Here is a 20,724-nt window from a genome sequence, read left to right on the forward strand (position 1 = left end):
CTCTATGCTGATGATTCTCAAATGTACCTTTCCTGCCCCAGTCTCTCTGCTAATTTCCAATTATCTTCTGCCTTTCAGATATGTCAAACTGTATGTCTAGTATACATCTTAAACACAATATGTCTAAAACAGAACTCATTATTTTCCCTTAAGCCTTTTCTTATTATTTTTCTTATTATTTTCTCTATTATTGTAGAGGGAACAGTCCATCCTCTCAGTCCCTCAGGCTCACAATCTAGGAATCATCCTGCATTCCTGATTATCTTTTACTCTTTTGCATCATTTCTTGAATATGTTCCTTCTCTTCTTCTACACTGCCATCAGTCTAGTTCAAGCCCTCATCACTTCACAAATGATTATTGCAATGGAATAATTACTTGCTGGGGATTCTTCTTATAAGTCTCTCCTTACTCCAATCCATCCTCCATTCAGACATTAAAGTGATTTTCCTAGAGTATAGATCCAACTATGTCACTCCTTTTATATTATGGTTATAAAGATAAAACCAACAATAATCCCTGCCCTCACATAACTTACACTCTACTTGAGGAAAACATGTACACTGATAAGTAAGACAGAGTAAATACAAAGTAATTTCAGAGAGGTAGAGAGATCACTGACAACCTCATATCAGGAAATGCTTTACAAAGGAGACAGAATTTAAGCTAAGTGTTGAATGGAACTAACAAGTCTAATCCTTCTTCTATATGATAACTCTTTAAACTCTTCCTGTCTCCCATCTTCTCTTATGTGCTCTAAATATCGCCAGAATATACCATTCTTCATATTAGATGACTTTGAAATCCTTTGACATCCTGGTCAACTCTGCTGAGTATTTTCCAGTTTATCCATGTCTTTTAGATTGCAAGCTCCTTGAGCCTGGCCCATAGCAAGCACTTGATAAATATTTATTGGTTGGTAGACCAATTGTTAAAATGTGGTATTCAGAACTAAAAACAATAGTCCAGATGTAGGACTGGCACCAGACAGAGTGCAGTGGGACTATGACTTTCTTCGCCCAATAACCAATGCCTCCCTTAATTGAGTTTAAGATTATATTAGCTTATTTTGGTGCTGTATCACATGGCTGACTCATACTGAGCTTGCATTTCCCTCAAACACTAATTCTTTATCAGAGTATCAGAGGTATGTCTCCCCTGCTTACCTTTGTGATGGAGAAGAGAGTCTATTCTGAGGGAACTAGTATTTCCTTAAAAACTATATTTAACAGACTAAGTTGTATATTGTGAGAATTACCTACCTCTGTTATAAGCAGAGTACATATACCATCCTTAAAATCATGCTTTTCATCCACAGTTATCTCCCTCTCATCTTTGTACCATACAATATGTGTTTCCTTCTTAATATTGGCCACCTAGCAAAAATGACAAAAGATAAGAACGGTTAGTGTTGGAGGGATTATGGAAAGACAGTAACACTAATGCTTTGTTGGTGGAACTGCAAACTAATATGCTCATTCTGGAAAACAATTTGGAATTATACGAATAAAATGTCTAATGCATCTATACTCTTTTACTCAGAGATTTCATTGCTAGGTATACACTCCCAAGGATATCACAAACTAAAAAAAAACTTCATAGTAAAAAATGACATATATCTATAGTAGAAGTCTTTATGTTAACAAAGAACTGGAAACAAAGTAGATACTCATCAACTAACTAACCAAATTGAAGAACAATGAATGTAATGAAATATTGCTTTGCAGTAAGAATTGACTAACATGAAGAATACAGAAACGCATGGAAATATTACATGTACAAAATAAAGTAAAGTAGAGCCAGGAAAACATATTTACAATGATCTCATCAAAGGAGATGAATAAAATAACAATAATAAAATGAATGTTATAAAAGAACTTGAACCCAAAGAGGAGATATGAGAAAGATACTTCTTATTCCTTTACAGAAGTGTGTGTGAGGTGATCAGGAAGTGTGTGGGGTGGTCATGAAATACTCTTTACTTGAGCTGGATAGACCAGGACTTTGTCATTAACAATATTGACCCACTTTTATGAATGTTGGCAACTTTGTCCGCTAGCCTCCCACTTTACCCAAAACTTTCTAGGAGTGCTTCTCATAGAAATATGGTTTAGCTTTTATAAGAAGCTATCTTACTTTCTTAGACTCATCAGACAATGGGCTTGCTTAATATTTCTATGTTATAGATTTCTATGTAAATTTTATAATAGTTTCTTTTTGTATATTCAAATACATGTATATCTTATCTATAATACATGTTTATTGATACCTTATGGTACTATGGTCTTTTATGTTATATATGATTATCATCATCACCATATCCCTTTGCAAGTTGAATTCTCGTTTTTTGACAATTTCAATTATGTCTGAAGATATCTTAACTTTTGTAAAGTAAGCTCTGCCAGCAAACCAACTTATCATTGCACTAGCCCTATACAATGCAATAGAATGGTCCATTGATCACTTCAGTTTTACTTATTCTCATCACCATAATCTAGCAGTCTCTACCCACTGTGGTGAATTAATAGTGCAATTCTTCTGTTTTGCCCTTATTAGAGCATTTTAGCTAGGTGAGAGATTTGGAAAGAGATTCATGAGAATGAGACCAACTCAAAAGGAGCATGATGGTAAGCTTCCATTTTCTAATTTTGTACTATAAACTACAAGATTGATGGCTCTAGAAAGTAACACCAAATTGAAAATATTTCCTCTGGACAAAATTGAGTGCTATGATTATGATGATGATGACACATACAAATCCATTCATTCACTGACCTTTTTGTCTTTTAGAAACATTAGATTGATGATTCTGACAGGTGTCATACACGTGAATTCCCTGATGTATTTATATACTCATATCTTCAAATAGTAACTACTTCAGAGAAAGTAAGGCTGGTGACTTTGCACAGCCCTCTCTCCCTCAAATCCATTTTACTTGCTGTCATGACATCCCCTTCCTGATGTCAAAGTCTTCTTCAAGAATGAAGGGCAAACAACGATAATAACAAACAACCTCAACTTGCAACTAACCTTCAATAAGTTCATACTAGTGCCTATAACATTATGTCTGTTTTTATTCCTTCAACAAATAACCTGCTTAATGTTTTTTTAAATGCTGGGAATGAAATATAATTACCCACTCCCCACCCTCCATCCTTTAATATCTCCTATTTATCTTATATATAATTTACTTTGCACATATTTGCAGGGATTCTTTTTCCTCTTTTTGTACTACTAGGGCTTAGCAAAGTACCTGGCATGCAGCAGGTGCTTAATAACTTTATTAATTAATAGTATTTGTAGATTTGAATGAGCTTAGTTCTACTATCTATGATACAAAATACCATTTATATATGTCATAATTTCTATATAGAATTAACCTTTGCCCCTCCTTCCTTCTTAGCACAAAATTTTGCACCTAGTAGATGCTAAATGAATATTTGGTGGAATATATTTAATTATTATGTCTCATTTATCTGAAAATTTGTTTATTTTTATAGGATGATAGGCAATGTAGTTTATTTTTTACAATAGCTTAGCTATTGTATCAAAGCAACAATACTCAGCAGCCTAATTGCAAAACTGCTCACTATTTGTGTGTAGGCACATCAGCTCAGTTTTTCCAGAGTGATCTATCCCAGTGGCGTGACTGGCAGACACTCAGAGGTATAGAAGGTCATCATTATGTAGGTTGACCAGAGCAAACATATTTAACTGCAAATTGTAGCAGAGACCATTCCAGAATAGTTCTGCCCAGAAACTCTGAGGGTCTTCTCTGCCCAGACTGACTTTTTTTTTTTTTTGGTCTCTTTTAAGACCAATCTTTGCCTTATTTATTACCTAGTCTTAACCACTAAATGAAAATTGTCTCAGTCAAAATGAGACCTGTTAAAGACTTGAGCCTAAAATGGTCAAGGTCTCCCACTTCCTCCAGGCCATCTCCAGTTATCCTGATTTATATCTGGCCACTGGGCCCATGGCTCCAGAGAAGAGAGCAAGGTTGGTGACCTTGCACAGCCCTCCCTCCATCAAATTCAATTTACTTGTATTTCATGGCCTCAACTCCATGATATCATGGTCTTCTTCAAGAATGGAGGACAAACAACAAAACCAAAAGCAGCTAAACCTGTAGGCATGATCTAAAACAAGCTGATACAAGATGCCCAGGGACTGAAAATGAATAAACTCAGGAATAACTAAAGTTGGGGGGGAAATAACTAGTGTTTTTTTGTTTTTGTTTTTGTTTTTTTGACAGCTTTATGTGATTTTATCTGAAACATTTCATATTAATAATTTGTGCCAAAAAAGTTTAAATGTCATTCAACAGTTTATAAATATATATAGATACACATCTATGTATATTTATGGATATACATCTATAAATGTATAAATTATTGAATGACATTTATGACATATGTCATATACCTATATATTTTATCATGTTGGTTCAACCTGAAGAGATGAACATATGATCTAATTTTTCATTTCATATTTGTCTTTATGTTTGATTCCTCTGCATCATGTTTAAAAATTAAAATGTTTCTTACCTTGCATTTCAACAGTACATTGCATTCACCAGTCACTTCCCAGCTGAGATATTCAGCAAAATGAGGACCTATTAAAAACTGATGTCAGCCATGACCATATTCATCACAAGAGAAAAATTAAATTTTCTTTTCTTCATAAGATGATGATTTAAATTAAATTTTGAAAATTTACATTTTTTTATTTAAAAATAGTTCAAATAGATTTTTTTTCAAATGTATATCCTGAACTATAAGACATTATTTATTTAAAAATGGTTTGCATGGTACTTCGTTCTAGAAAATCTATGTGCATATCTACTTAGAATTCAAAAAAAAGGATTTCTTTTCCTATTCTCTTCTTTTACCTTGTTTCCTGACCCATTCTTTCCTCTGGAATTCAGCTTCTTTCTGAAGGTTTTTGTAGACTAGGAACAAAATACAAAGAAGACTATGATATAAAATTGAGCACACAAGATATAGAGATTGTAGTTAATGATGGCTTGAAGCTTCTGCCTTTCATTGTCTAATGTAAATGTTCCATTCTAAAGATTTGCATTTTCCATGCCTGCTTACATTGGCTAGATTATCATTATCTAGATGCAATTATTATGAATGTATTTCATATATGCCAAGTTTTACATTAATATCAACATGACCTCCACAATGCCTTATCTTTGCTTATATTGTGCCACAGTTTCCTTTTATTGTCCTGACTGTTTCCCTAATTGTTCTGCCTCAGTTTCCTTAATTGTTCTGCCTTAATCCTCTTAGTTGCAAACCCCACCTCTGGTTCATTAAGACTGGTATAACTCAGAGGTAATAAATTGTTCATTAAACAACTCAACATAAGACTATCTCAGATATCTAATTGACATCTTTATTTAGGTTTTTTCAGACATCCTGTCTCTAGTCAGACACCTTCTTACCTCCCAGTTTGTTAGAATTTATGGTCCTACCCCCACCCCCTAAACTGTCAGAACCAGATTGATGGTTCCTGTCTGGAGATTCCCTGCTCACCAGAGTTTGGACTTCACGCCCTTGCCTTTGTTTAGCTACAGTGTATAAATATGTCATTGAGAACTCACATTCTCTGTTGGATGCTTTGGACATCAGCCCTGGAGGCCTCATGCCCCTAGCACCATCTCCCACTTTTATTATTTATTATTTATTTATTTATATATAATAATATATATGTATATATATAAGATATCATAATATATAATATATAACATAACATAATTTAATAAAACCAATATTTATATTATTATATTATATATTAATATTATATAATAAATATAATATAAATAAAATAATATATAAAATAATAAAATTATTTAAAACTCTCTAATCTCTATCTTGTCTCAGTTTCTCCCTCATTACAGTTATAAGTGACAGTGGATTCTCAAAGTCTACATTAGCAGGCTACTCAGGCAGATCCAAATCAATGGGGAAAGCCTTCTGTGGATTATTTGTTATCTTGGCTAAATTCAAAGAGGCTCAGTGCCAGAAGGAGGGCCATCAAGCAATGAATTTTTCTGGCTACTACAACATATGAGATTTTGTATTGATGTATAGAATGGTTATGATAAACATCAGAGATGTATCCATGCCAGTGGAATGCCAGATCTTTTGAAGGACTTAAGTTTATTACAGAATCACAGAAATCAAGTGTTAAAAGAGGCTAAAGTCTCTAAACTAAAGTGGCTATCCTTACATGAAAAGAAACCTCCTATAATGCATTATAAATGGTTGTTCAACCCTTAAGACTTTCAAAAACAGGAGGACCTACAAACTCTTAAAGCAAATATATCACTATGTAGAGAATTTTAAATTCTTTCAATTTAGTTTGTTTGCAATAAATATCAGCTATAAAATAGTAGAAATATCAAGCTTTAGTTGGAAAGCACTCACACTCTTTTACCAAGGGATACTGTATAACAATGTCCTCTGGCAGTTTTAAGAGTAGGCTACTATTTCTATTGTGATAATTTAAGAGCAGTTTTGCCCAGGGACAGAAATATGGATTTAATGACTTTTTTTACAATCCTGTCTGCCTTGTAGTCCTATGAAAAGCATGAATGTACAATCATATAATGAATATATAAAAGTTGAAAAACCATCTCCATTACTTCTTTTTTTTAAAGAAATTTTATTGACATATTTTGTTTTTATGTTGCCTAAATTTCTTCCTCTATTCTTTTCTCTTTCTTGTCCCAAAGAGCCATTTTTAGAACAAAGAATTTCATCCCCATTATTTCTTATGAATTATGGCTATTTGTCTTTGTATTGAGGGATATTTTTAATGAGGAAGGTAAGAAAACTCAAGGGCAAATAAAGATATAGTAAAATTCTTACCATCCCCGATGAGAACAAGAGTAGATTGATTGGTTGCTTTTCCATCTTGGATCTGGAACGTATATGTTCCCTCATCCTCATTCTCAAGTTTCTCCATAATCATTTCAATTATTCCTGTGTTTTGGTCCATGTGCATCTTATATTTCTTCAGCACATATTGAAAAACCAAGAGGAAAAAATTTTTTTAGCAGTGGCAATATAATTAAAGAAAATGCTAACACTAGGATTAAAAAAAATTATTGAAATAGAGTACTAATTTTAGCGAGGTTTCTTTATAAATTTTTTCAGGTAATACTCTTCGAAGCATAAATCTAAGAAAATTGAATAGGTTATGGGAAATATAATAAACCTTCATTAATTCAAATGAATTGGTTAGAAAAGGCCAAATTGAGTTAATAAAATGTCTGAATTTCAGAAATACAGCTTTATTGCTTTCAAACACATGTAGTCATAGGAACAAGCAGATAATAAGATGTACTCAGACCTTAATAGATAAACATTATTTGTACTTAGGATATCATATATAGACCATAGCACATAGTGTCAAGGTTTGGTTATATCATAGTTTCTGGACTTTGATCACATTATTGAAGGACACTCTGACATAATTGTCTCAGTGATAATGCTTGAAAACAATTTGCTCTCTTAGATAACTTATTAATCTGTCAAATTTTTATGTTATTGATTTGTTTAGGAAAACTTTTTTTTTGGAAAAAAAATAGCACAAAGGTAAAATCTGGCCCATTTTATGTCCAAATCATAAATTCCAAATCCAAAAGCCTGAAGAATTAAAGTCAAGATATAAACAGTTTGTAGGAAGACCTAAAGAAGGTCTTTGCACATTAGGTGGATTGTGGAGTATTTATGGAAAAATATGGATAAGACTCAGGATGAGAACATACAGAGAGATGGCCATTACACTAAGATGAGAAATGGAGTCACTGACATTGATTCTTCGGTATTTTTACAAGCCTTTATCATATCATGAACCTTTCTTTCACAGGGAATTTTTTTAAAGGAAATTACATAGTAAGTGAAATGATAAGTTATTTTAATAATATTCCCTTGGGCAATCACATTCAAATGAATATGTCCATAAATTTGAGATTGTCTTAAAACTAATTTGCACTAAACAAACCTAATTAGCATAAAATGTTAAATTCATGTGCTAGTGTTCTTTTTTAAAATTAGAACCAGTATAAGTCATGGGTGTATTCTTTGCTGTACCCCTTTTGTACTTCTCCATCATTTTGACTCTCTTAAAATCTCATCATTTTAGCTATGAATAACTTTGCTCTTCTCAGCAATACAATCATCCATGACTACTCTGAAGGACTTACAATGAAAAATCCTATCCATACCCAGAGAAGGAACTGTCTGAACACAGACTGAAGCATTCTCTCTCTTCTCTCTCTCTCTCTCTCTCTCTCTCTCTCTCTCTCTCTCTCTCTCTCTCTCTCTTCTCTCTCTCTCTCTCTCTGTCTCTCAATTTTTCTTGAGGGTTTTTAGTTTCATTAAAGTGAAAGATCTATGTTTTCCCCCCACAATTTGACTTTAATGGAAATGTTTTGCATAACTTCATAAGAGTTTTTTAATTATGGGGTGGGAATAAGAGAGAGAACCCAGAATTCAAAAATTTTAGAAACAAAAAAATTTTTTTTTGGTTTTGGTTTTTGATTTTGAATGTAACTGGGGAGGACATATCAAATAATAAAGACTTCAGAGGAAAAAAAATCTCATCATTACTTTCATCTAGACGTTAGTGAATTATATTGCCCCAAAGCTGCCATGCTTGAAGGTATTATCACATTCATACTTCCCATTCCCACAATGATATTTAGATCGGAAAGAGTTGCTGATTGTAATGGAAACTGGTCATCTTTCTCTACCCTTTCTAAATTCATAACACTAGTGATGTGTGGTGATAAACAAATGTAGTCAACAGGGTAGTGGAGTTAGGCTAGGGGCAGCAAAACATAAATCTCCAATTCTTCTTCAGTCTCCCGTTTGCTCTGGTCTCAAGATAGATAATAACTGGGATCAAAAGAATGATAATTCTTAGAGGACAACACCTAGAATCACCATTTTAGTAGCTGATGGTTGAGAAAACTTCAATGTGGATATTTTAACTCCATTGTCATAAAAATGGCATTTTTTTAATGCATGAAAGTCTGGAAAACTATTTTTCCATAATTTGCAGAAGTCTTTGTTCAATATTAAAAATTGTTCATTTTAATTCATGTAATACTCCTGGTTTTTATAAGACTTTTCCAGAAACAGCCCAGCTCTTCCATGTACACATAAACTGGAATGTCCCCTCCATGATGTTGTAGTAATTAGTTCAGGTTACAATCAAATACCTTCTCCCACCATTTTCTGTTTTAATGACATCAAAAGAGACTAAAAAGAATGACACTTACCGGCCCATCAAAAATTTCCTTATCGTTAAATATATAATTGGCCTTGGAATTGCCTGAGAGCTTTTCAGCCTGCATCCAGAACCGAACTTCTCCCTTCTCCATAATTTCAACGGCCAACTCAGATTTAAGTGGGACAGCTATATATGGGGAGAAAATGACAGTGGCAATAGCGATGATAACAAATTGAATTATTTGTAGTTTTTCTCCCAGTTGTTTCTGGCACAAGACTCTCATCTCTTAATTCCAAGAATTTTCACTGGCCATCCTCATGTCTGGAATGCTCTCACTCCACTGACTCTCTTCAAGTCCTAACCAAAATCTCACCTGCCACAAGAAGCCTTTGTGGATCTCCCTTAAAACTAGTGCCTTCCCTCAGTTGTTTATCTCCAATTTATTGTCTGTAGCTTGATTCTTTGAATATTGTCTTCCCCATTAGAATATGAGCTCTTTGAGAGGTACTATCTCTTGTGTTTCTTTGTATATCCAGTACTTTTAATATAGTGAAGATCTCATAGTTGAATCAGTAACTTTTTCAGTTGTGTCTGACTCTGTGATCTCATTTGGAGTTTTCTTGGCAAAGACATTGCAAGAGTTTGCCATTTCCTTCTCCAGATCATTTTACAGACAAGGAAACTGAGGCAAACAGGGTTAAATAATTTGCCCAGTCAATCACACAGCTATTAAGAGTCTGAGGTTACATTTTGAATACAGGTCTTCCTGACTCTTGTTCCTGCATTCTAAGTACTATACCACCTAGCTGCCCCTTTTGCCACCATTACCCAGGTGTTTTTTCAACCTGGAATTTCCTTGAAAGCCTCAGACCTTCAAACCTTACAATAGCCTTTCACCCTGACAGCCTCTTTCTCATATTGGCAAATTACTTTCTAGTCTTTTATTTTGGAGACTGCTCCAGACTTGTCATGTTTTATTGATCTGCCAGCAGTGCTTCTGACTCTTAAGGATTTTTGCCAGCAGTCATCTATCCAGGTATTTTTACACACACACACACACACACACACACACACACACACACACACACTCTTATATGTTTCTTTTCCCCTTTGGAATATAGGGTGAGGGCAGTCAATATTTTTCCTGATTGTATTTATATTCCCAGTGCTCAGCTCAGGGCGTGGCACATAGTAAGCACTTAATAAATTCTTGTTATCTACTAACTTACCTGTAAATTGGACTCATTTTATATTAACAAGCAGGTATCCTTTTTTTTTTCCCCATGATCTTTTGTGTATATAGATAGGGAAGCAATTTTTTTTTTCTTGAGCTGTATCTGTTTGCAAATAAATTGCTCAATTGCTTTAATGGAGAGAATCTCTACTGTATTGGGAGTTGCCGACCTCAATGAAATCAAAGGTCTATAATGAACTAAAAAACAAAAATCTACACATAGCATTTCTGATTTGCATCTGGGCTGGCTAACCACTTCAGTTTCAGATGAAAATTCAAATGATCTCAGCTGGAGGAAAGATAAATTCAGGAACTGTGATTGTAGGGTGAGGTCAGTGACGGATTCTCTCTGTTCCTTTGCTAGATTATGGTTCAAGACAAATGTGGGAAGTTGATTGGGTGAGGGAGGTGACCTTTAGTGGTCAAAAGGTACATTTTGTAGAGTTATAGAGATTACAAAAAACTAAGGCTCAGGAGAAATAATGCTTACTCTAGGAGGTATACACAATCACTGTGTTCCAGAAACCTGAGTTCTATTATTACTAGGACAGCAGAGATTATGGCAAACACTATCAAGCATAAGTAATGACATAGTGGATAGGTGTCCTGGTGGATAAAGTGTGGAGCCTCAAGTTCAAATCTCTTAGCTGAGTGATCCTGGACAAGTTTCTTAACCCTGTTTGCCTCAGTTCCCTCATCTGTAAAATGAGCTGGAGAAGGAAATGGCAAATCACTCTAGTACCTTTACCAAGAAAACCCCAAATGGGATCACAAAGAGCTGTATACAATCAAACTACTGAACTGCAATGTTCGTGGGATCATTGGATTGTAGATTTATGGTTGTCAAGTGTCATCTAATTCATTCCTTTCACTTTACAGATGAATTTTCCAAGGCCTAGATAGATGAACTGATTTGCCCAAGATTTATTACCCAGTTTATAAGTGACAGAATCCAGATTTGAACTCTGTGATTCCAAATTCAGTATCTCTTCCACTATGGTCACACAGAAGTTTTACAATATTTTTGCATTATATCTTCCATGAAAGGTCATAATTATCCTTTTTCTTCCAAATGATTCCTATTTATTGGCTATATGCATACTAGTAAGTATAAAAGACATGTACATAAATATATGGATATATATATAATAATTACAACCCATCCACATTTTGGACTTTATGCAGGTATCCACAAAGACAATATATATATATATTTTATCGTCCACATGTGTGATTTCATCACTGGTGGTGGTGGTAGAAAACTTCTATTATAGAAATGCTTTCCATCAAAACAGAATGGTAACTCATTTGTAGCTTAGAGTCTTGGACAGTTGCTCTGAGAGATTAAGTGATGTCTCCAAAGTTACTCAGGTGATTTGTATCAGAGACAATACCAGGTTTTCTAGGTTCCCATGCCAGTCCTCTATTTATTATGCCAGACTGCCTCTTTCTGTCTGTACAGATCACCCTAGTAAACAGATACAAATGTATAAATTCTGCCTCTCTGCTACTATGGCCAGAGCAATAAAACATAGAGAAAAATTTGTCTAATTTCAGCCTTAAATGTTTGCTTTTTCTGGCTTGCTCTCAGCCCTACTTTTCTTAACACCTCAGGCAGATTCTAATTTGGTCTAGCACACATCTGTTCAGCAACTGGCCAATGGGAGAGCATCAGTCCCACAACTGCTCTATAACTAAAGCTATCACCAGAGGCACTGACTGACCACCAGTTCCACTTTCTGGGCACCCGAATTCTGGTAAATGACATAACTTTACTTTCACTTCAGCTTTCTTAGCTTAAGTAGGAAATGCAAACCTAAACTGAAAAACAGATGCTTTCCCAGACTTTTCTACACATCTGCATTCCCAAAGGACTGGTTTAAAGATTTCTGAATTGTTTAAGAAAATTTTTAGACTGAAGAATTTATTGAATAGCTTATCATCATCTTAATGTAATGGAAGGCCAAATTTCATTAAATTCCATGAGAAATTATAAAAAAGCACACACACACACACACACACACATATATGTGTATATATATATATATATATATATATATTACTTTAATGTTTACAAAATGTTTTATAAATATTATTTAATTTGATCCTCACAACAACCCTGGAAGGTAGATGGTGTTATTACCTTCATTTTATAGATGAGGAAACCGAGACAAATGGTAGTATAGTGACTTATCCAGGGTTAAAAAGTTATTAAGTGTCTGAGTCAGTTTTTGAACTTGTATCTTCCTGACTTCAGACTCTGCATCTGACCACTGTACCATCTATCTACCACTTAACAACTAATCAAATCTTTAAAACATAATTTAATTACTGTAAGTCAGCATTTACAAGTGAAAGCAGATTCAAGTTAAGTGTGTCATTTATACTCTATCAACAGGTTTGTAGAAATAAATGTATCAATCTAATTTCCATGCTGTAAGATTATTAAAGTGTTACCCTCATGTTAGAAATTAAAATAAAAAGTTTTCAAGCTCTCATTGAACAGAGGCTATTTAAAGAGTTATCAAATAGCTTCCTTTGTATTGAGGAATTGGCATTTGCTTCCAGTTTTTTTTTTTTTTTTTTTTTTTTTTTTTGGAGAGCCAGACCCGTGACTTCATTCTTATAGCGAGTTCTCAGCGAAGAAACTTCTTCTCTTATTGCAAATAGACACCTGCAACTTACATTCTTAGAGAAATGCATTAACTCTCCATAGACTTAATGATTTGGTCCTCTGATCTATATAAGTTACATATTCATTCCTTTACTTCTAAGCCTCTGATCTATCCCTCTCTCCTCAAAAAATCTCAAATAAGAGATGTCAAAATTACCTATTCCTTGACCAATTCTATTTTTAGCACCAGTGATTCTAGTTATGTTTCCAAGTTCATCAGAACATTTGCAGATCCCTAACTCAGGGTTGAGTCACTATTTGCTATGCCCTCATTTTTTTTTCCTTCTCTATTGTTATAGTTGAATGTAAATGACTTTTACTATTTAGGGACTTAATCAGTGTTTATTAACTGATTATTTGGTTGACTGCTTGCTGCCCCCTCTGCACAAATAATTGAAAGTTGACTATTACTATTTCTAGAATTCTGCTTCAGTATTATCCAATTTAAGGTCCATTACTGTGGCTCATCTTCATTTGATTTAGTCTGAGATGGGAACCAAAGTACAAGTTAATGATCCCCATACATTTTTAGCTTTCCAATGGGAGGACAGATCCCTGGGAATGAAAGAATGGATGGTACTAGCCACAAGGCTTTTTGAGAGCTTATTTCTCCCTAACAAGGGGGAAAATTAGTATTCCTTTTCTTAAATTTATTCATTTTTTAAAACTCATGAATAATAGTGCACTAATTCCTGTCAGGTCTTTCTAAAGTATGTAGAATGAAATTTTATAAATCCTACTTTGTAGACAAGGACACTATGATGAAGAGATATTAAGCGAGTTGCTCGATTCTGCTCCCACCCCAACATTTATAGTGTTTTTCTTCCACTGATTATCTCCATTTTATATTGTATATAGCTTTTCAGCATCCAGTTCTTTAGATATTGTCACTTCCATTAGACTATGAACTCCTCAAAAACCAGGACTGTTTTTTGCCTTTGTTTGTATCCCTAGTACTTAGCGTAGTACTGGCACATAGGAGGTACTTTAAAAATGCATATTAACTTGATTAAAGTCACACAGGGAATTAGTGACAGAGGCCTAGTTAGTCAGATCTAATACATAAGAGTTTCATTTGCAAACAAAAGGCAATTATAGAAAACCATTTTTTTTCTTTCAAATTTTACCTTTGAAAAAAAGGATAAGAAATTATTTTTCCAGTCCTTTATAGTAGGATTTGAATCAGAATTCCCTAATTCTTGCTTATATATTCTCACTATATGGTCATCTCAGTGACATTAATGGAACAGACAAATTGGAGTTCTTTAAAATTAGACAAACAGCTTTTAAAAGAAGTAGCTATGTTTTTAGCATATGGAATGCAAAGGAAACCTGAGTTATGTAAGGATCACGTGTTTATAACAACATTGCATTAGTTCCTATTTTAGTGTTTTAAACACAAGTTCTAGGGAGTAACTTTCTGGAGGTTTTTCTCTCAGCTAATGAATTTTAATGGCAAAAGATGTTTTCAGGTCATTGTATCTTCAGAGTCTCCTTACAAGCTTATACACAACACTTAGCTGGACATCTCATCTTTCATATAAGAGGGTCACTAGCAGAGTGTGCTATAAAGTCTTAAAGGAGCCAGATTACATATATCAGATGAACCAACAGCCTCTCTGCCCCTTTCCTTGACTAGTTTGTTTATCTTAATTAGTTTTCCTTATGTTTAAGCTGGCAAACTCTAGTTTGAGTGTCTAAAATGATACAAACCTATGTCTTAATTTTGTACTATTATCAGATTCTATTCAAAAAGAATTCAGTTTGTCAAGGAGACATTTGTTTTGGCTCCGGTTTGTGATTTCATCAGTATGGAGAAATCCCAGCATGGAAACTTCCTCCCCTGATGCAACTCAACAACTCTATCTGTAACTTATAGTTTGAAGAATTACTTGGGGCACCAAGGGTTTAAGTAACATGATCACAGTCGCATAGAAAGTTTGTGTTGCAGGTGGGACTTGAAGATAGTTCTTCCTTGAATTTATTTATGTTATTACACAGAAAAGGGAACAAGCCTTTATTAAGCTCCAAATATGTGCTAGACACTTTGCTAAGTGCTTTTCAATTACTATCTCATTTGAGCCTCACAACTGCTGGTGCTATTATTATCCTTATTTTAGAGTTGAGAAATTGAGGCAGAAAGTGGATAATGATTTATCCACGATTACATAACTAGAAATAAACATTTGAGGTAAAATTTGAACTAAAATCTTCCTGACTTCAGATCATGTTAAGTCATACTAGACTTCAGGTCCAGCCACTGTGCCACCTAACTGCTCAGCACATAGTAGGTATTTAATAAATGCTTATGGACCTATTGATTACTGGCTTTAAGGCCAGACCTTTAACTATGGCCTTATATTGCCTTTCCCTGGAGACATAAAAAAAATGAATATCTGAAGAAAGTTACAGACATGATATGAAAATATTTCAATAAAAATTATTTCTGTAATCTAGAGCTTATATTTCCATGAAAAGAGCCTCTTGGGTGTTTTGTACACTAAAGAAAACATGTACTGAATGAATATCCTCAGTACATTTAGAGAACTAATTATTAATGGTTAACAAAAATAATAATATCATCTGATTTTTTAATTTACAAGGAAGCGCTAACTAGAAAGACATATTTATGACTACCAAAATGTATATCCCATCAAGGTTCCTAAATTACCTGTTTCTATCAGTGCCATCAATGTTAACTAACACACCACACAGTATGATGACCACTACCCATAAATATTTTTCTGGTACTTACTTGGGAATTTGTGTTCTTGGCTGAGAGCAAGTAAACGTTTCATCTCTGGGAAAAGAAAGAAAAACAGATTATAGTTAGTATTTAATAATAATACAGGTCAAAAAGTATTTCACATACATTATCATAGAGCAAATTTTTCTATATTCATTTTACAAATGACAGAACTTGGGCTTTAGAGAGGTTGCTTGTCCACAGTCATAGGTGAAACATTAAGTGTTCTGATTTCCAATCCAGCATTCTTTTGGCTACATGAAATATTCAATCTGACCTTTAACACAATACAAAAATGGTATTTTATTATCATAAATATAATAATATTAATATTATTAGAAATCATAGGATGTGGACCTGGAACAGCCATTAGGAATCATATTGATAAATATTTAGCAACCATATCTATGAAAAAATGTACTCACAGCACATTTTTAAGTTCAATCTTCATTACTAACATTATACATCACTTTTTAAAGTCAAGAAACAAAACAAAAATGCAAGTCCTATAGTATCTGCCAGTTTTTGAGGCATGAATGATCATACTAAAATTTTAATAATCATGTTTCTGAAGTCAGTAGGAGCTGTTTCCATCATGCCCCTGAATCCAATCCTGTCATTTTGCAATGAGACTCAGAGAGGTTATACATAACTTGCCAAGGTCACATATAAATTTTTGAACTTCAAAACCAACACTTTTTACTGTATCATTTTTCTAGATATCAATGGACAGACTTACCCTCTTCGTCTATTAAATAGCTTGCAGCAATTCCATCAGTGTCTGTAACATCACAGGAGTAAATTCCCAAGTCATCTATTCCAAGGTCTTTAAAAGTAGCTTTAGACCTTGAATATAAATATTTGAATGGGAAAGGAAGTCACAAAAGCAGATCTTGAAAAATTAAATACAGTATATTTTACAACTTTAAAAATGTAAAATGTCATTGGAATAGGTATACATTTGGAGAAAAGCATTTATAGTCAAATCAACTCTCTTGGAATATATATTGGGTTTTTTTTTTCAAATATTTTTAGATTTTGTGATTGAAAAATATGTTGTTGACATATGTTTTATGGTTTTGGCATCTTCCAACAAAGTGCTATGGGAGATACACACACATATATATGTACATGTGTATATATTAAAACTTTGATTTAGTTGCTTAAGATTACATAAGGAGTTGTTGGAGATTCAAGGCCAACTATTCTATTATACTATGCTTCCTTGATAGAGGATGGGGGAAAATAGTCCCTTTCTGTTGTCTCCTGAAATATTTATCTGCATCAAACTTTGTTATGTTCAAAATCCTTAGCATTAATGAGAGTCCTTCAAACTTCTTGTTATTTTTACAGTTGATAAGGTACTGTCTTTACAATAACTTGAGCAGTATTATTACTTTGATTTTACAGAGAAGATAATGGAGTTTCAAAGAAATTAAATGACTTATACACAGTGCCACAGTTATGAAGATTCCCAAGGCCACTGTTCTTTCAACAACACAAATAAAAGTACTCTGACAATACCAATGGAAAAATATATGTATAGAAATACTTTGTAATACAAATGTGAGCTATTTTTATAATCTGCATCCTTCAACATTTATGTTGGCTTTGATTTCTGTCTTCTTATGTTCTGAGAGGCTCACTACCAGAAAATGCCCAGGAGATGATGAATTTTTTTCTGCCATAGCAACTATGATAGGATCTACTAAGTTGTAGTCTATAATAGTCAGAATTGGTAATGAATGTACCAAGGGCATTGAAATGATAAAATTTTTGAAATACTGAGATATGAGCTTTTACAGTTCTTTGGAAAGTATATTGTCTAATTTAAGTTTTATCCCCTCCTGCCAAAGTCATCACAATAGAAAGTAAGAAGGAAACCATTGTTACTGATGAAACATTTCTTACTTATTGCCTTTGCTATCAATTCCTAATCGAGGAGAGTCTTCAACAGGTACATAATCCTTGGACCAGATGAGTTTAGAATCTGGAGACATCTGATCACATTCAAAGTTCAGTGAAATGACTCCATCATCATCAACATTGATGACAATCTCTTTGGTTCCTATAAGATTATAAAAAAAGTATCACTGATATTTTCTAGTAGAATTAATCAAGTAAGTACCTTTTATTTGGGGTTGCTGATATCTCAGATTCTTTTACCATATGTAATGAAAGAACCCCAACTTCTATTCCCTAGCGACTGGGTCATCACCTGCCATCGCACCAAACTAAATTTAAGTAAATCTACTTTAAGTAAACTGTGTGTTTGTATTTTGAGATAACACTTCCAATAGTGGAGCTAGTGGACCATCAACACTCTTATAGTCAGGTCTCTTTGTGATCCATGTCACAGATTTACTTCTTACCAGGGAAAGGGCAGGAGGACATTAATATACTGCCAGTCTGGGAAAAGGAGTTCCAACCTTCCTGAGGACTGAAAACAAAACAGGGGCCTTATTCAAGAATGTCCTTCCTGATGCACAAGAGACCTACAAACAATGGTTTCTGACACCTGCTAAAACAGGGATGAAATGGGATGGAGAAGGGAAGAATACTGTTTTCTTTTTAACATTTATTTTTGTATTGTAGAGATATATGCAAACTGAACTGAGGAATAATCAAGGGGGTGACTAGTTTGTTCTATTATACATTTGTTCCACATATAATTTTTTTAAATAGCTTCAATAAATGAAGTCAGCCTTCATTTTGTTCTTCGTAACTCACAATAACCCTCATCAGTAAACATTTGGAACTTGCAGCTAAAGCTTAAAGATTTTAAAATAACTCGCTCTTTGACATACTGTGGTCCAGGAAGTGTTAGCAGACATGTTAGCTGACACATTCAGCATGGTTGAATCACAGAGGGAATGTATACTCATATTCCACTGTACTCTGTGTTATGAGAAGATGAAAAGAACAATGGCAAAAGCCAGACTAAATTCTTAATTGGCTATTTGTATACACTTCAGATCAAAACAGTGACAGCCTGTGCATCCTAATCACTCATTTGTGTAGCCATTATGATTTGCAGGTCTAAACCAAGAAGGAACTAAATCAGTTGGATACATACTGCTTGTTGTCCCTGGAGTTTGATTTACAGTTTTATAAAAAATACTGTGTAAGGATCAGCAACTTATTTGTATTAAAGGGAAGTACCTGCTTATTCAACAATTAAGGGAGTACCAAAACCAAAGAGATCAAAATATTATAATTTACTTTCCTCCCTATTGATTGTGTGTTTATTCTTTACTCAATATAGGTAACTTTACATATCTAGAATGTGGTCAAAGAAATAGGAAATAAGGAAAATGGCCACTGAACATTCAAGACAACACTTCATGCTTCTAAGATCTCATCCAGAAGCTTATTATTCTTAATTTACATAAATTTCTGGAAGGTTTAGTCATTGGATTTCCAAGCCCATTAAAAACCAGAAACAGACAATTAGAAGAGAAGCTGCCTAAGATTGGTATACTTACAGTAGTAATAAAATGATAGTTGACAACAGAGGAGAAAACAGGGAAAAAACCTAAAAATCAAAATCATTCAAAAGCACAAGCTATCACCATTTGGGATAGACACAAGAAGTCCTATAGTTTCCATTGGTCTTAAGAACAATATTCCACCATAGCACAGAACAATAATTGGTTTTCACGATGATGATCTTGAGTCATAAAAAAGTTCAATTATGCTTTGTACTCTGCTTAAGAAGGCAGAAAAGTAAAATACATTTTAAAGATACTAACTTACATTCACAAAGTGAAAAAAAAAAAACTTTGTTTGTTTTAAGGCAGTAGATCAATTTTCATCTCTTTAGAATACATAGCTATTCTCTGGATACCTCCTTAACTCCCTATTTCCCCAACCCTAACCAAAAGTGCTCTCTCTCAAAATTACTTTATACTTATTTTCTTTATATTTTGTATCCATTTGTTAGAGTCATTATGTTAGAGTCAAGTTACTGTGTCTGACTGTAGCTGATCAGATCAGTATGAGCTCAGAATGCTCTACCAGAGGTTGGGCGCAAAGAGTCCATATGAACTTTTGAAGTGGATTCTCTAAAATTTCTTTAGAGCTACTTCATAGAGCACAGCATCTTCTCTGATAAAAGCACACCCATTCTGGGCACTCCTATGTCAGTGTCTCCCATGTTACATAATCTATTCTAAAGTTCTTAAGAGAGACCTCAAAAGTGTCCTTATGTTGTTTTTCCTGACTACCATGTAAGCATTTGCCCTGTGTGAATTTTCCATAAAATACTCTCTTTGGCAAGTATACATTTGACATTCAAACAACGTGGTCAGCCCCACAGAGTTGTGCTCTCTGAAGTAGTGTTTAAATGCCTGAAAGTTTAATTCAGGAATGAACCCCAGTTTCTGATATCTTTTCTGCCAGATGATCTTTAGAATCTTCCTAAGATAATTCAAATGGAAGTGATACTAGCATGTCTCTAGTATACTGCCCAGATTTCACACACATACAACAGTGAGACCAGTACAATAGTTCTATAGACATTCAGTTTAGCAATCAGTCTAACATGTCTTCTCTCCCTTACTTTCCTTCAGTCAGTAGTCAACCTAATACTTCCCCTTTCCTACACTTTCCTTTGGAGCCTTTCAAATACTGAGCCAGGTCTGGCATGCATGTTTCAACCTCATTATCACTGTATACATCCCAGGAAAATATACTGCCATGGTAAGCAAATTTATCCACAGCATTCAAAACTTTTCCATTTGGTATAACTGATAGTTCCATATATGGATGATGTGGTGCTGGCTGATAGAGCATCTCTGTTTTCTTGGTGTTTATCATT

At 34.0% G+C, this 20,724-nt stretch overlaps 1 protein-coding gene across 3 annotated transcripts in view; it reads right to left on the reverse strand.

Moving 5' to 3' along the window:
* MYOM1 (myomesin 1) overlaps positions 1-20,724 on the reverse strand; it is a 158,225-nt gene that overhangs the window by 15,038 nt on the left and 122,463 nt on the right. For all 3 annotated transcript variants that reach the window (XM_051970392.1, XM_051970391.1, XM_051970393.1), the window contains 8 exons: positions 17,817-17,973; positions 16,645-16,751; positions 15,915-15,959; positions 9,301-9,437; positions 6,881-7,025; positions 4,891-4,950; positions 4,547-4,614; positions 1,262-1,375 (listed from right to left, as the gene is read on the reverse strand). In XM_051970392.1, the coding sequence (XP_051826352.1) occupies positions 1,262-1,375; positions 4,547-4,614; positions 4,891-4,950; positions 6,881-7,025; positions 9,301-9,437; positions 15,915-15,959; positions 16,645-16,751; positions 17,817-17,973 (833 nt within the window). The remainder of the gene's footprint in view (positions 1-1,261; positions 1,376-4,546; positions 4,615-4,890; positions 4,951-6,880; positions 7,026-9,300; positions 9,438-15,914; positions 15,960-16,644; positions 16,752-17,816; positions 17,974-20,724) is intronic.

Source organism: Antechinus flavipes, chromosome 1 (genome assembly GCF_016432865.1).
Source record: "Antechinus flavipes isolate AdamAnt ecotype Samford, QLD, Australia chromosome 1, AdamAnt_v2, whole genome shotgun sequence".
NCBI lineage: Eukaryota > Metazoa > Chordata > Mammalia > Dasyuromorphia > Dasyuridae > Antechinus > Antechinus flavipes.